The 17,562-nt window shown below is 43.8% G+C and overlaps 1 protein-coding gene across 2 annotated transcripts in view; it reads left to right on the forward strand.

The window, feature by feature from the left end:
* LOC139236758 (receptor expression-enhancing protein 1-like) overlaps positions 1-15,873 on the forward strand; it is a 140,590-nt gene extending 124,717 nt beyond the window's left edge. For both annotated transcript variants that reach the window (XM_070866853.1, XM_070866854.1), the window contains one exon: positions 4,636-15,873. In XM_070866853.1, coding sequence (XP_070722954.1) covers positions 4,636-4,707 — 72 coding nt within the window. In that variant the 3' untranslated portion in view covers positions 4,708-15,873. The remainder of the gene's footprint in view (positions 1-4,635) is intronic.
* The last annotated feature ends 1,689 nt before the right edge of the window (positions 15,874-17,562 follow it).

Below are 17,562 nucleotides of genomic sequence, written 5' to 3' on the forward strand. Positions count from 1 at the left end.
CTGCGATAGAGAATTCCACAGGTTAACAACTCTCTGAGTGAAGAAGTTGCTCCTCATCTCGGTCCTAAATGGCTTACCCCTTATCCTTAGACTGCGTCCCCTGGTTCTGGACTTCCCCAACAGCGGAACATTCTTCCTGCATCTAACCTGTCCAGTCCCGTCAGAATTTTATATGTTTCGATGAGATCTCCTCTGATCCTTCTAAACTCCAGTGAATACAGGCCCAGTCGATCCAGTCTCTCCTCATATGTTAGTCCTGCCATCCCGGGAATCAGTCTGGTGAACCTTCGCTGCACTCCCTCAATAGCAAGAGCATCCTTCCTCAGATTAAGAGACCAAAACGGAACACAATATTCCAGGCGAGGCCTCACCAAGGCCCTGAACAACTGCAGTAAGACCTCCCTGCTCCTATACTCAAATCCACTAGCTATGAAGGCCAACATGCCATTTGCCTTCTTCACCGCCTGCTGTACCTGCATGCCAACTTTCAATGACTGATGTACCATGACACCCAGGTCTCATTACACCTCCCCTTTTCCTAATCTGCCTCCATTCAGATAATATTCTGCCTTCATATTTTTGCCACCAAAGTATATCCACATTATGCTGCATCTGTAATGCATTTACCCACTCAGCTAACCTGTCCAAGTCACCCTGCAGCCTCTTAGCATGCTCGTCACAGCTCACACCGCCACCCAGCTTAGTGTCATCTGCAAACTTGGAGATATTACACTTAATTCCTTCATCAAATCATTGATGTATTTGGAAAAAGCTGGGGACCCAGCACTGAGCCCTGTGAACCCACTAGTCACTGCCTGCCATTTTGAAAAGGACCCGTTTATCCCGACTCTCTGTTTCCTGTCTGTCAACCAGTTCTCTATCTACGTCAATACATTACCCCCAATACCATGTGCTTTAATTTTGCATACTAATCTCTTGTGTGGGACCTTGTCAAAAGCCTTTCGAAAGTCCAAATACACCACATCCACTGGTTCTCCCTTTTCCACTCTACCAGTTACATGCTCAAAAAATTCCAGAAGATTTGTCAAGCACGATTTCCTTTTCATAAATCCATGCTGACTTGGACCGATCCTATCACTGCTTTCCAAATGCGCTGCTCTTTCATCTTTAATAATTGATTCCAACATTTTCCCCACTATGATGTCAAAATAACCAGTATATAATTCCCCGTTTACTCTCTCCCTTCTTTCTTAAAAAGTGGTGTTACATTAGCTATCCTCCAGTCCATAGGAACTGATCCAGAATCGATAGACTGCTGGAAAATGATCATCAATGCATCCACCTTATCTCGGGCCACTTCCTTAAGTACTCTGGGATGCAAACTATCAGGCCCCAGGGATTTATCGGCCTTTAATCCCATCAATTTCGCTAACACAACTTCCCGCCGAATAAGAACATAAGAACATAAGAATTAGGAACAGGAGTAGGCCATTTAGCCCCTCGAGCCTGCTCCGCCATTCAACAAGATCATGGCTGATCTGGCCGTGGACTCAGCTCCACTTACCCACCCTCTCCCCATACCCCTTAATTCCCTTATTGGTTAAAAATCTATCTATCTATGATTTGAATACATTCAATGAGCTAGCCTCAACTGCTTCCTTGGGCAGAGAATTCCACAGATTCACAACCCTCTGGGAGAAGAAATTCCTTCTCAACTCGGTTTTAAATTGGCTCCCCCGTATTTTGAGGCTGTGCCCCCTAGTTCTAGTGTCCCCGACTAGTGGAAACAACCTCTCTGCCTCTATCTTGTCTATCCCTTTCATTATTTTAAATGTTTCTATAAGATTGTTAGTATCCTTTACTGTAAAGACTGATACAAAATATTTGTTCAGAGTTTCTGCCATCTCTATGTTCCCCATTACTAATTCCCCGGTCTCGTCCTCTAAGGGACCAATATTTACTTTAACCACTCTTTTCCTTTTTATATACCTACAGAAACTCTCAGAGGGTTGTAAATCTGTGGAATTCTCAGCCCCAGAGAGCTGTGGAGACTGGGTCATTGAATATATTTAAAGCGGAGATAGATTTTTGAGTGACAAGAGAGAAAAGGGTTTGGGGAGTACTGCGTGCAGTTTTGGTCACCTTACTTATCCTTCTGAACTCCAACGAGTAAAGACCCAGTCTACTCAATCTATCATCATAAGGTAACCCCCTCATCTCCGGAATCAGCATAGTGAATCGTCTCTGTACCCCCTCCAAAGCTAGTATATCCTTCCTTAAGTAAGGTGACCAAAACTGCACGCAGTACTCCCCATACCCTTTTCTCTCTTATCGCTCAAAAATCTATCTCCGCTTTAAATATATTCAATGACCCAGTCTCCACAGCTCTCTGGGGCTGAGAATTCCACAGATTTACAACCCTCTGAGAGTTTCTGTAGGTATATAAAAAGGAAAAGAGTGGCTAAAGTAAATGTTGGTCCCTTAGAGGACGAGACCGGGGAATTAGTAATGGGGAACATGGAGATGGCAGAAACTCTGAACAAATATTTTGTATCAGTCTTTACAGTAAAGGATACTAACAATATTCTGACAGTGGATAGTCTAGGGGCTATAGGGGGGGGGGGGGAGGAACTTAACACAATCACAATCACAAAGGAGGTGGTACTCAGTAAGATAATGGGACTAAAGGCAGATAAATCCCCTGGACCTGATGGCTTGTATCCTAGGGTCTTAAGAGAAGTAGCGGCATGGATTGTGGATGCATTGCTTGTAATTTACCAAAATTCCCTGGATTCTGGGAAGGTCCCAGCATATTGGAAAACTGCAAATGTAACGCCCCTATTTAAAAAAGGAGGCAGACAAAAGGCAGGAAAATATAGACCAGTTAGCCTGACATCTGTGGTTGGGAAAATGTTGGAGTAGCAGTAGCAGGACATTTGGAAAAGCAAAATTCGGTCAGGCAGAGTCAGCATGGATTTATGAAAGGGAAGTCATGTTTGACAAATTTGCTGGAATTCTTAAGGATGTAACGAACAGGGTGGATAAAGGGGAACCAGTGGATGTGATGTATTTGGACTTCCAGAAGGCATTTGACAAGGTGCCACATAAAAGGTTACTGCACAAGATAAAAATTCACAGGGTTGGGGGTAATATATTAGCATGGATAGAGGATTGGCTAACTAACAGAGAACAGAGAGTCAAGATAAATAGTTCATTCTCTGGTTGGCAACCAGTAACTAGTGGGGTGCCGCAGGGATCAGTGCTGGGACCCCAACTATTTACAATCTATATTAACGACTTGAAAGAAAGGACCGAGTGTAACGTAGCCAAGTTTGCTGACGATACAAAAATGGGAGGAAAAGCAATGTGTGAGGAAAACACAAAAAATCTGCAAAAGGACAGAGACAGGCTAAGTGAAATTTGGCAGATGGAGTATAATGTTGGAAAGTGTGAGGTCATGCATTTTGGCAGAAAAAAATCAAAGAGCAAGTTATTATTTAAATGGAGAAAGATTGCAAAGTGCTGCAGTACAGCGGGACCTGGAGGTACTTGTGCACGAAACACAAAAGGATAGTATGCAGGTACAGCAAGTGATTAGGAGGCCAATGGTATCTTGGCCTTTATTGCAAAGGGGATGGAGTACACAAGCAGGGAAGTCTTGCTACATCTATATAAGGTATTGGTGAGGCCACACCTGGAATACTGTGTGCAGTTTTGCTTTCCATATTTACGAAAGGATATACTTGCTTTGGAGGCAGTTCAGAGAAGGTTCACTAGGTTGATTCCGGGGATGAGGGGGTTGACTTATGAGGAAAGGTTGAGTAGGTTGGGCCTCTACTCATTGGAATTCAGAAGAATGAGAGTTGATCTTATCGAAACGTATAAGATTATGAGGGGTCTTGACAAGGTGGATGCAGAGAGGATGTTTCCACTGATGGAGGAGACTAGCACTAGAGGGCATGATCTTAGAATAAGGGGCTGCACATTTAAAACAGAGATGAGGAGAAATTTCTTCTCTCAGGAGGGTTGTAATTCTGTGGAATTCGCTGCCTCAGAGAGCTGTGGAAGCAGGGACATTGAATAAATTTAAGACAGAAATAGACAGTTTCTTGAACGATAAGGGGATCAGGGGTTATGGGGAGCGGGCGGGGAAGTGGAGCTGAGTCCATGATCAGATCAGCCATGATCTTATTGAATAGCGGAACAGGCTCGAGGGGCCGTATGGCCTATTCATGTTTCTATTTCTTATGTTCCAAGAAGAAATTTCTTCTCATCTTAAATGGGCGACCTCTTATTCTAAGACTATGTCCCCCAGTTTTAGTTTCCCCTGAATGGAAATATCCTCTCTGCATCCACCTTGCTGAAGCGCCTCATTATCTTATATGTTTCAATAAGATCACCTCTCATTCTTCTGAACTCCAATGTGTATAGGCCCAACCGATTCAACCTTTCTTCATAAGTCAACTCCCTCATCTCCAGAATCAACCTGGTGAACTTTCTCTGAACAGCCTCCAATGCAAGTATGTCCTTTCTTAAATGCGGATACCAAAACTGTACGCAGTACTCCAGGTGTGGCCTCACCAATACCCGCTGACGACATAAATCATGAGCGGAATAATAGTTTATCTGTTGCTAGGTTTAGTGGTTGATTGTATGGATCTATTTCTGTTACAGGCAGAGCCAAGGCACCCTAAGCCGCCTCCCAGAAGGAGAAGTACCTCGAGCTGTAACAGTGAATCCATGTGACGCTGGGGAGCCATCGGAATAGAGTCACCTGGATTTGACCTCCTGTTTTATTGTCCTGCCTTCACGAGCCAAGCACCGAGTGATACACTGGCAACCGCAAAGAAACCACCCGCCGGAAAGTGCTTCACGTTTGCTGCAGATGCCTTCGGCGGCCATCTATAAGTATAATCTGCATCCAAACATCTTTTTTTCCCCCTTTGTTTGCTTTCAAAATTTACACGCAGGGGTGAAACAAAATTCGAAGCAATGCTGAAGTGATTGAAATGTTTGTGTATCCAGCGTGTCTTCATTTTTGTGTAAGAACATTCCAGCACGTCCGTAGTACTCAACCATCTGAATTAGTTTCTTTGCTTTGAAACAATCTCAAAAACATAATTCACAACCTTGAATGAGCTTTATTTACGTAAATGGGGATGTCTCCTCTATTGTACGCAGGTATATCTGTTTTACTGTGCACAGGTCTATCTGTTATACTATACACAGGTCTATCTGTTATACTGTAGGCAAGTATACCTGTTATTCAATATAGAGGCATGTATGCTATTCTGTGTACAGTTATGTCTATTACACTGCGTACTGCTATGTGTCATTCTGTGCAGATGTGTATCTGATGTACTGTACATGGGTATATCTGTTGTACTGTGCACAGGTCAATATGATGTATTGTGCACAGCTATATCTGATGTATTGTACACAGGTATATCTGATATTTTGTGCATGGTATATCTGCTGTACTGTACACAGGTATAGCCAATCTACTGTACACAGGTATATCTGATCTACTGTACACAGGTATATCTGATGTACAGTTTACAGGTATATCTGATGTTTTGTGCATAGTTTATCTGTTGTACTGTATACAGGTATATCTGATGTACTGTACAAAGTAATATCTGCTGTACTGTACACAGTTATATCTGATGTATTGTATGTAGATACATTTGTTGTACAACTTGAAACTCATAAGCACATTGTGCACAAAGTTACCAGAGCAACAAAACTGACCAGGCTATCAGGTTTTTTTTCTTTTGAGGAGAAGAAATGTTCTGTGACTCTTGCACTGTTGATGACGACAGTAGAGGTTTTAATTTTGCACCAAAATAAAAAGTGTAACAGCTTTTATATTTATTTATGGAACAGTGGGATTTAACATTCTGTGATTCCCTGCTCGCTGTTGCGTAATATTCAGCGCAACAGAGTCCATTCAGGAACCAAAAGGGTCGACCTCTCTCTACTTCTTATTGTGGTTAGCCTTTGCAGCATTTGCTAAGTAACTTGTGGGGCCCATCACTTATGAAGAGGGTTATGTACTCAAACGCTGATTTTTATTTTGAGATGAAGAGGGAGGACAAAATTAAGAATGAAATAATATAGGAACATAGGATTGGACCATTCAATCCCTCGAGCCTGTTCTGCAATTCAGTTTGATTATGGCTGATCTGTATCACAACTCCATTCACCTGCCTTTACTCCATATCCCTTCATGCAAAAATCTCTCAACCTCAGTCTTGAAATGTAATCTACTCCTTCCTTTGAAAATCAAGATCTGAGCTTGTAATGCTCATGATTAAAATGTAAGTTTAGTTGAGGAGGGCCCAGTGGGTCATCATTGCACGAACAATAAATCATGGAATAATGCAGGTCTGTATCTTGTTTTTAGGTGTTATGTTTCTCATATATTTCTCTGAATATTAACACTGTGCAGATATTTTTGTTTTCGAATCATGAAGCAACCATAACAGAAGTTCCTGTGTGTCTCTAATGGTGAAAATAATTAAGTGCGATTACAGGAATATGGGCGAGCCAAATATGATCATCCTGCCATAACCGTTGCCCTGTAATCAGATGTTTCTCTGCAAAACTTCATGAAATGAACTTAAGTTAACAGCACCTGTGAATGGCATCATTAGTGTCAACGTTGTCTCGAAAGGAAATGTTGGAAAGAACTATGAAAGAAAGACCATTCAAACTACAGTCTTAAAATGACATCAGCCGCTATTATTGTACAAACGTCCAACGTGTTCACACCAAACAGGTTAGCGTTTCTGTTAAAACAGCAGAGAGGAATTTGATACAAATATGTCAAATGTTTGTCCGCTAATATCACATAGCGCATAACATTTAACTTTAAATAAATAATCCTGGAAACTTCTTGACCACGTAAGAAAATTTGGTGTTTTTCCCCTTTACTTAAGATTTTCCCTGTCCTCTGTGACGTGCACTATTCTTTGGGCAGATGGTGGAGGAAGAGCTGTGGTCAGCCATGGCTCAGTGGGTAGAACTCTCACCTCTCAGTCAGAAGGCTGTGGGTTCAAGTCCCACTCCAGGGACTTGAACACACAATCTAAGCTGACACTATGGAGTATTGCACTGTTGGGGAGATGCCATCTTTCAGATGAGATGTTAAATTGAGGCCCTGCCTGCTCTCTCAGGTGGATGTAAAAAAAAATCCCACAACACAATTTTGCAGGAGAGTGTTCCTTGGTGTCTCCTGGCCAATAATAATAATTCAACCAACATCAGGAAAAACAGATTATCTGGTCATTATCACATTGCTGTTTATGGGAGCTTACTGTGTGCAAAATTGACTGCTGCATTTCCTACATTACAACAGAGACTATACTTTAAAAGTACTTCATTGGCTGTAAAGTGCTTTGTGTCGTGATAAGCGCAAGTCTTTATTTTTCCTGTTCTCAGGTCTGTGCTGTTTAGCTGCTGGTTCTGTAACAACACAGGAAGTGTCTGAGTTAATCCATGCTCCATGAGAGTTCACCTCGCAGTCTAGCTGACAATGGGTGGCCATGGCTGAGAGGACCCACGTGCCACGTGCCCTCATGTTATTCTGCAGGGCAGCGGTTCTTCAGCGCATAGCATCAATAACCAATCCATTCTGCACATTTCTAATGCTGCAGATTATGAAATGCAAATTATAGGGAATAACAGTGAGTGAGCCACAAGTTACTTTTTATTTTATTTTGGTGCAAACATGTTGCTAAAAGTCCTCCAGATGTTTGAATCTAGAAGGGAAACATGATAATTAGTCTTCCTTTGTGTATTTGAGAGCATGCTTACTGGCAGGGAATGCCTGAGGCTTGCATTGAGGCGTACAGTATAGTTAATGTGAAAGCTGTTCCTCCTGGAGTGAAGCAGCAAATGCCCACAGCAGGCCTATGGAAGACTGAAAGGTGAAGACGAAACAGGAAGGTTTAAAGAAGGTAAGATGTCAGGGAACCAGGTTTAAAAGGGAAGGGAAGAGAAATTTCTCAAGAGACGGTATCCATTTTGGGTGGAGAGCTAAGTATGTGTCAAAGCTAGGTTTCGGGTAAATCCACTGTTCTTTTTCAGTTTGAAAGCTTCTGTAAACGGACTCAGTGGTTCCATTTTAATCGAGGAAATATAGCACAGGGATCCAAACTGTGGCAGGCACGGAGCCTAGTGCCCATGATTGGCAATGTGTGGGGGTGCAGCAGGTTGAGATTACAATTAGTGACCGTGAGGTTGTTATACTGTGGTCTGTGAATCTTTGAACATTTAACCATCAAAACTTCCCTATATTTAATAAACTTTGAAACAGTCCCAGTTTGCAGTGATAATAAAAGTTCCTATACTTGGTTGTACCCTGACAAGTAGTTGTGGTATTTTTAAGACAGATGTTATAACAAAATGGCTCGTGAAAAAAAAACTAACATATTTATCCCTTTGCCTTTTATATGTTGCGTGTTTTCTATTTAAATTTTTTAATGTTCAAATTGTATGGGGCAAAAAGTTAATTCGTACGGGTTTACATGAATGTTTCTTGTTTGGGGATGTGTTTAGCTGATAGAACTTCCCTTTAATATGTGCACTGGTGTTTAACTAGTAATGCTTGCTGTGTTTAATTGTGTGTACTTTAGTATTCCATTAGCTTGTCACTTCAGCGACTCATTGTTGCCTCATTAGTTAGCTTCTGGGCAGGTTGATGTCTTTCAGATGAGACGTTAAACAGCTCAGGTAGACATATAAGATCCCACGGCACCATTTCAAAGAAGAGCAGGGGAGTTCTCCCTGGCATCCTGGACAATACTTATCCCTCAATCAACACCTAAAAGCAGATTATCTGCTCATTCTCACATTGCTGTTTGTGGGAGCTTGCTGTGTGCAAAGTGGCTGCCACATTTCCTACATTACAACAGCGACTACACTCCAAAAGTACTTCATTGGCTGTAAAGTGCTTTGGGATGTCCTGAGGGTGTGAAAGGCCCTGTTGCTGCATTCAGTGCCAAATCGGCAACTGCTTCAAGTCTCTTCTGCAGCACATTACATCTAATCCAGCACAAAAATCTTAGGGGCCGAAATTGCCCCGCACCTCGATTGGGGGCAGTAAACTTCCAGGTCGGGACTTTTATCGTCCGGCCCGGAAGTCCCAACTCCGACGCGGAACTATGCACGTGCGCCCATCAAAGGACGCGGAGCGCTGTCTCCGGTGCCCCATGTCCTTGGAGGAGTGCTCCCAGGGTGGGAGCATACTGCTGAGTGCAGTGCTACACGGATGCTCCCGATAGTGCTGACGCGTTACAATGCCCCTCCCTTTCATTTAAAGGGGAGGGGCGCTGCGCACTCTGCAGGCTCTTTGGTGGCCACCACTGGGCCACCAGGGAGGCAATTGACCGGGCCAGCAGCCTGGCATCCAAAAAGGAGTGCCGGGCTGCATGATGGCGGCCGGTCGAAGCGAGGGCCGCCATTATGGGGATGACGGAAGAGTCGTCCGACAAAAAAACATGGAGGGGCCGTGGTGCAAATGGCCTCCCCTTTAAGGGGCATTCTGTCAGCTGAAGTCTGCCAGCTTCGCGCCCTGCGAAACTGCCGGTGACATCCTTGCGGCGTCATTCTCACAGCCCGCGGGGCACTAAGTGGTCGGCGTGCACCACGATAATGTCATCGCCGGGCGTGCGCCAGCCCGGGGCACAAATCGTGGGGCGTGGTGTTACCGGCACATCGCCCCCAAATCTCTGGGACAGTTTTCTGGGAGACACAATCACCTCCCTTCTCCCGGGCGAAAACTTAATTGCGCCCCATTGGCGCCCCCCGGAGGCGCTAACGGGGCTATAGAAAGAGGCAATTTCAGCTGCTTAAAGTCTTGTCACTCTTAACCCTGTACTGAACATCAGTTACTATTTGCGGATTATGAAAAATGTTCTTAACTGTAAATATGAGGACTGGTTTGCTACAAAGCTGGAAAGTTGAACGATATAATTGGGATGCCAAATATACCAAAAACAGATCTTTTTTGCTAACTGTATGATATGAATGAATTCTAACATTGCTGTGCTTTTTCAAATTGGGAAACCTAGGTGAGGGGCTGAGACCCAGGCTGAAACGAGCAGGAGAGATGAGGTGAATCATAAAGCTGTGGTTCAGTGACTTCAAGCTTGGGTTTTTTGAGATGAGGTGAAATTCTAGTGCATTTGTCAAATGGTTTTGCATTAATATGCTCCAGTACTGCGAACCCCCTTGGTGTTCAGTGAGCTTTTCCAATTAATGCTGCCAGTACAATAGAACAATATGTCAACCAGTTTGTGCTGCTACAGGTGATGCTATTTAAAAACTTTGAAAGATGCAGGACTATGACAGTATTGGGGGATTTCTTAATAACTAACTCAATATAGGGGCTCTCTTAATAACTAACTCAATACAGGGGCTCTCTTAATAAACTAACACAATATAGGGGCTCTCTTAATAACTAACTCAATATTGTTGCTTTCTGAAATTGTTCATCTTAATTATGGTCACCTTTTCTGTAACTTACCACCCAAATGTCATGGTGAGTGGCTGTTCAGTCGCGATAGTTCCTCTTCTGTAACAGTGGTCTTAAACTGGTGGATATTAGCCTATGTGACAGGATTATTCCTACAATAATATGTCTTATCTGCTCCTATTGTGGCAATTTAATAGTTCCTGACACATTTTATCACTGACTATGACATAATGGTCAGGGTTTTCTGCTTCTGCAGTCATCAGCCTATGATTTCCCCCTCATTTAATTTAATGGACTGTGCACTGGTGAGTGCAGAACCAGAAAACCCTGGAGAATAACTTTAGATGGCTTTTGAAGCTGAATGCATGCAAATAGAGTTAGGTTTTGAAGGGACTATGTGCAGAAGGAATATGCATTTTAACCAGAAGTGTCACAAAACTGCATCTTTAATACATAAGGATCATTTCCCACTAATGCAACTGCAAAGTGTCTTACAGAACATTTCTAAAGCTCGAAACCTGCCTGAATGAATGGATTGGTATTCCTAATATGACTTGGGACCTCATAGGGCCTAACTTCCCTTTCTTCTGTAGGTCAGGGCCCTCAGCAGACATACTGAGCACACTTGCCTCTGAGTCAGAAAGTTGTGGGTTTAAGTCCCACTCCAGGGACTTGAGCACATAAATCTAGGCTGACGCTCCACTGCAATGCTGAGGGAGTGCTGCACTGTCAGAGGTGCTGTCTTTTGGATGAGACGTTAAACCGAGGCCCCGTCTGCCCTCGTAAAAGATCCCATGACACTATTTCAAAGAAGAGCAGGGGAGTTATCCTGGCCAATATATATCCCTCAATCAACACAACAAAAACAGATTATCTGGTCATTATCACATTGCTGTTTGCGGGAGCTTGCTGTGCGCAAGTTGGCTGCCGCGTTTCCCACAATACAACAGTGACTACACTCCAAAAGTACTTCAATGGCTGTAAAGCACTTTGACACATCCTGTGGTCGTGAAAGGTGCTATATAAATGCAAGTCTTTCTTTTTACTGGGGCCTAAATTCCTCAGCTCCCCAAACTAGCCATGACTCCGATGGCACTACCAATGGCATGCCGGAACGGAGAAAACCGAGGACCTAAGTAAATTAATCCTCTGCCCTCATCAGAATAAATCAGGCAAGCTGCAGGCACCAATCAGGCACGCCGATGTAGCTTGCCTGTCACGGCCTTAAGAATTTCGTCTCCTGCCGAAGCCTAGGGGTAGATCCTGGGGTGTGGGTGGTGGGAGACAATTGGGAGAGGGGCGAGATCGAGGTCGGGCCCCTAGTGGCCCACAGATGTTTTACGAAGCCCAGTGGAGGACACCTGCTCTGTCCAACTCCACAAAACACATTTTGTAATTTTTGGGGTCTTTTTTGAGCGACCCCAAGCTCCCCAAGACCTGAAAATGACCATCGTAGCTTATGTATTACAAACTCCCAATTTGGGCACACAAATTTAACAATCCTGTTCTGAAATGAGTGTTGGAGCCTCATATCAACATTGAAATGAGGTCTACACTCATTTCAGGAGGCCGTCAGAGCCATCTAAAAAAGTTCCGACAAATTTAGTAGTGGCCTGAACTCCCGTGTAGATTGGGCACAGGCCTCTGCACTGATAAATTGGCTATTGTTGCACCTGTTTTACGCTCATATGATGGGCGCAGAAATATTGAATTTAGACCCCACTGCTCCGTACGTCTCTGCTTCTTGGTACATTGGGATGTTGTTGGAAGCAGGAACTGCATATAGATATTGGGATAACAAGTTAGTGAGTAACCCTGGCGCCCTTCATGTGATTCCACAATCAGACTGAAGATACTGACATTAGATTTATGTAATATTTTGAACACTCAAGGTCTGTTTTAAGTTACAGTATTTGAAACTATAGTTGTACTGTATTTGCTTCATGGGTTCTTCGCTTAAGAATTCATAGCAACACGTTGCTCTTAAGAACGAGTTGGTTTATTAACAAAGGTTTAACAATCACATTACCAGTTCATGCATCTGCCTCATCGTGGATCCCCCGAACCCAACTGGCTGGGGTTTTATTGAGTCTTGTGAACATCACGTGACTGGCTAAGCCACTCACAACTCAACAGCTCAACAAACCTGTGAGCATACTCACAGGTGCATACATTGCAACAGTCAAAACTTTGAACAAACTTTATGAAGTGTACGGGGAAAGAAAAGGAAAGTAGATCAAGAGCTCCAATGTAGCTCCAATGTAATTCATGCAGTTCCATGGGCATGATGAGCCAAAATGGCCTCTTTCTGTGTTTAAATTTATCGTCATAGGCAGTCCCTTGAAATCGAGGAAGACTTGCTTCCACTCTAAAAGTGAGTTCTCAGGTGGCTGTATAGTCCAATGCGGGAATTATAGTCTCTTACAGGTGGGACAGAAAGTGGTTGAAGGAAAGGGTGGGTGGGGAGCCTGGTTTGCCGCACACTCCTTCCGCTGTCTGCGCTTGGTTTCTGCGTGCTCTCGGTGACGAGACTCGAGGTGTTCAACACCCTCCTGGATGCTCTTCTTCCACTTAGGGCGGTCTTGGGCCAGGGATTTCCAGGGTGCTAAGTGGGGATGTTGCACTTTATCAAGGAGGCTTTGAAGATGTCCTTGAAATGTTTCCTCTGCCCATGTGGGGCTCGCTTGCCGTGTCGGATCTCTGAGTAGAGCGCTTGCTTAGGGAGCCTCGTGTCGGGCATGCGGACGATGTGGCCCGCCCAATGAAGCTGGTCAAGCGTGGTCAGTGCTTCGATGCTGGGGACTTGCTTAAATTTGTAAGATTTATTCCAAATGCACTAGAATCAATTTAGTCAATGCTAGGTACAAAAAAGATGACGCATGATTTAAAACTACGATGTTAATGGATGAAACCACCTGACCGGGTAAGGACAGCGGGTTTCCTTCCTTACTGGACATTAGTGAACCACTTGGGTCTTTACAACAATTCAGCAGCTTCACGATTACTTTTACACATACTGGCTTTTTACTTACTAGATTTTTTAAAAACTGAATTCAAATTCTCAAACTGCTAGGGTGGGATTTGAACACTCATTCTCTGGATTACTAGTGGTCCAGCAATCCATTTGAAGTTTTCGATGCCTGAAGAACAGGCTAATATTATGGCCATTGCACGTGACGCATTAATAATACCTTAATAATACATGAAACAAAACTGAAAACAAAATACTGAACTCATTGATGCCAAGGCAGTCTTCAGGGAGTTTTGTGTCATTACGCAGCAACTTTATAGAGCTTTACAAGTTATGAAACAATACATAAAAGGACCAGAACCTCCGCCAGGCTTAACCATGCCCAGAGTACAAGGGGCCACAGATTCAAACCGAATGTTAGGATAGCTGTCAGCAAGTTTTATTATACAAAGTGTGCATAGAATGGACATTGATATAGAGTAGCGTAGGCATTTAAGAAATAGCCGGTGGATATGATGGAAGGGACGCAATGTTTTTTTCAGGAAGCATGAGCCGAAGGGCCTTCCTCATTCATGGGTCAGGTTTCCTCATTCTGATTTAGATTTTTTTTCAACTGTAAAAATGATTTTGTACTTCAGATTGCAAGCTGCTATTAATTAGCAAAATCGGACATAACTGTGCAATGTGCAGTCTGCTGTGTCAATCCTTTGAAGCGTCGGAAGGATTCGTCTGTTGTAAATACTGATTCAAAACACGCAGGGTGTAAAGGAGATTTCAGAAATTCGTCAATTTTTGCTGGCTCACCAAGGATTGGACAGGTTCTTGCAAATCACAGTTTAATTTAAAATTCACATTGTGTTCAAATCCCTCCATGGCCTCGCCCTTTCCTATCTCTATAACCTCCTCCAGCTCTCCATACTCTCCCTTCCTTCGACTTCAGTCTTTTGTGCATTCCGCTCTCCACTCCCTTCGCCCCATCATTGGTGGCTGTGCCTTTAACCACCTACGCCCCATGTTCTGGAATTCCCTTCGTCAACCCCTCTGCCTCTCCACCTCTCTTAACCACCCTCCTTAAAAAGCATAACTTCTCTTTTGGATCAGCATCCATTTTCTTCTCCCTTTTCACCTCTGTGACTGGCCTTGGGGCATTTTTCCCTACGTTAAAGGCACTACATAAATGCAAATTGTTGTGACAAAACACAAAACATCAGCGCTTTCACTACTGAGCAGAATTATTTTCCCCAAAACATTTTTTGTTTATATAAACTTGGAATCTTATTACAGGTAATGATCTGGAATACACTGCCTGAAAGGGTGGTGGAAGCAGATTCAATAGTAACTTTGAAAAGAGAGTTGGAAATATACTCGAGAAGGAAAAAATTGCAGGACTACGGGGCGAGAGCAGGGGAGTGGGACTAATTAGATAGCTCTTTCAAAGAGTCGGCACAGGCACGATGAGGGCGAACGGCCTCCTTCTGTGCTGAAAGATTCGGTGGCCCTTGACACAGTTCCAGCGACATGGCTGTCTCCAGGCCTTCATTATGGCACATTGCCAAGTTTCTGGTGGCCATATAAGATTCGTGTCACAGTTTGTCATATAAATACAAGTCTGTGGTTGTAACTACCATGTACGATTTATCTCCTATTATTTGAAACGTTTATGAAACTGTAGCTTCAGTGGGGTTTCTGAGGGATACCGTCTCTTTGTGTGAGTGCGAACGTGATTGTAGTCTCAAGACATTCTTCATGTGATGGGCTGGACAACAAAGAACAAAAATTTAAATAGGTAGATAGGCTAGAAGCTATACACTGGTGTTAAGTGTTGCGCACACGACTATTAACTAATTTTACCTTGCACTGTAGTAGTGGGCAACAGTACGGGCGTGTGCTGCCTTATCTTCGAGTACTACATCACTGTGCTAGCTTGTTCACGTATAGACACAATGAATGCAAATGTAAAAAGAATTTCATGTTTTTGTAACAATTATATTGACTTAACTGTAATGCAACTGTGATATATGACACAGTCTGTACAAATGTACAAGAATGTTGTACATGTTGAAATGTGTACTTGTACTTTTTTGTGAGTTTATCATCGGCATATATTTGTTTGCGAGATGCACTGGTTTTAATACCTTTAATAAACGATAGGCCTAATGAGGATAGATGGTAACTGTCTTAATTTCTACTGTTAATTTTTTTTTTCCTTCGGGTATGCAAGAATCTTTTCGTATCCTTAAAGTTGCAGCAAATAACTACCGATCTGGCAGGCCAGAGCACTTTACACTTGTATTCATTCACGTTTGTGCTCCCTGACTACAACAGTTAACTGTATATAGAAAATTTGTTGTTGCTATTACACTGGTTGCATTCAGAGTGCTGCATGAATTACAGGATTGTTGTCTTATATACATTTGTCACAGAACTCTTGCCATTGTAATAAAAGATTGAAAGATTATAACGGGAGTGGCTTCAGTTTCATGCTTTAGACACACATACACAAAATTACGTTGCATAGCGGCTGTCTTTTAAAGGGCGGTGGGGCAGTGCATTCGATCTCCGCTGCACCGCTGAGCAGACTGGTGGGATGTGTGCTCACACACTGCCTGGGCTGGTCACTTCAAGGCATGTCGCAGGGTAGTGGCACTAACTAAAGACAAGATACTTCCCGAAGAGAGGGGAGGGAGAAGTTAAAGGAGAAAGTTTTCACCAGGCTGTTCTTCGCAGTATCCAACAACTTGTATTTATATAGCGCCTTTAACGGAGTGAAACGTCCTGAGGAGCTTCACAGGAGTGTTATGTGATCAAAATCTGACACCAAGCTGCACAAGTAAAAAATTAGCGCAGGTGACCAAAAGCTTGGCCAAAGAGGTATGCAAGTTAGGACACGGCAGCCGAGTTTTAGATCACCTACAGGGTAGAATGTGGGAGGCCAGCCAGAAATGTGTTGGAATAGTCAAGTCTAGAGGTAACAAAGGCACAGATGTCCCAAGGTGCTTCACATGAGCGTAATCAGACAAAAAAAATTGATACCGATCCAAAGAAGGAGACATTAGGGCGGGTGAACAAAAGCTTGGTCAAAGAGGTAGGTTTTAAGGAAGATCTTAAAGGAGGAAAGAGGTGGAGAGGTTTAGGGAAGGAATTTTGGAGCACTGGTTCTCAAACTGGGGGTCTAAAAAGAGACTTTCCAGAGGGTCCATGGACTGATGTGAATGGGACAGGTTGTTGCGATGGTGCAGGTTGGGATCATGTCATTATTTTAATTTTCTTCGTCCGCTCGAGCTGCACAGCCGAGAGCTCTGGCACCAGGGAGTTCGGTGTCAGGCCCAGGGGCCTTGCCCACTCGCACAGCAAGACACCAGTAAGCAATCGTCGGGGGGGGGGGGGGGGGCACTGCGGCCAAGGAGGCAGCTCTGGAAACGGACATGTATCCTGATTAGCGGGGCCTCGGGCTGACTGAAAATCCAGAGAGAGGCCCCAGAGACACTGGGAATGGATACGCAGGGCTGGGGCAGGGGGAGGGGAGGAAGGAGCCGCCACATCAGCCTTGTCCGAGGGGCTGAAATGACGATCAAGCCGAGCTGTGTTCACCGAGTACGGCAGCTGGGCCTGTGACTGGAGCCGGACGAAAGCCGCGGTCCCCCGATGGCAGAATAGCCACACAGCAGGCAGCGTGTCTGCGATATCCCAGCGACGACAGAAAGGGGGAGGGGGAAAAAAAAGAAACACTGAGCAGCTGTGCAGGCAGGCGGTCGAGGGTTACACCTGAAATGGTGCTAGTGTTCGCAACAGCAGCCACCGAGCCGAATCCCACTCCAGGTGAATTATTCAACAGGCATGTTGCTGAACCTTTCGGCTGAAGGGATGATAAAAGTTTTCACATCACCAATCACATCAATGTTTATTATATCAGACAGCCCTGGCAAAATTTCATGCAAGTCCCTTTAACAGGACACTGATGAACTCTACATTCAGAAAACATAAATGTGCAAGGAGTATATAGTATTATAATTTAGAATGCCGGGTCCGTGATTACTAATCCATTTGAAAAGGGGTCCTTCAACCAACAATGTTTGAGAACCACGGTTGTAGAGCTTAGGTCCTAAACAGCTAAAGGTCTGGCTGGCCAAGGATTTTCAGCACCTCTTTC

This window comes from Pristiophorus japonicus, chromosome 2 (assembly GCF_044704955.1).
Source record: "Pristiophorus japonicus isolate sPriJap1 chromosome 2, sPriJap1.hap1, whole genome shotgun sequence".
NCBI lineage: Eukaryota > Metazoa > Chordata > Chondrichthyes > Pristiophoridae > Pristiophorus > Pristiophorus japonicus.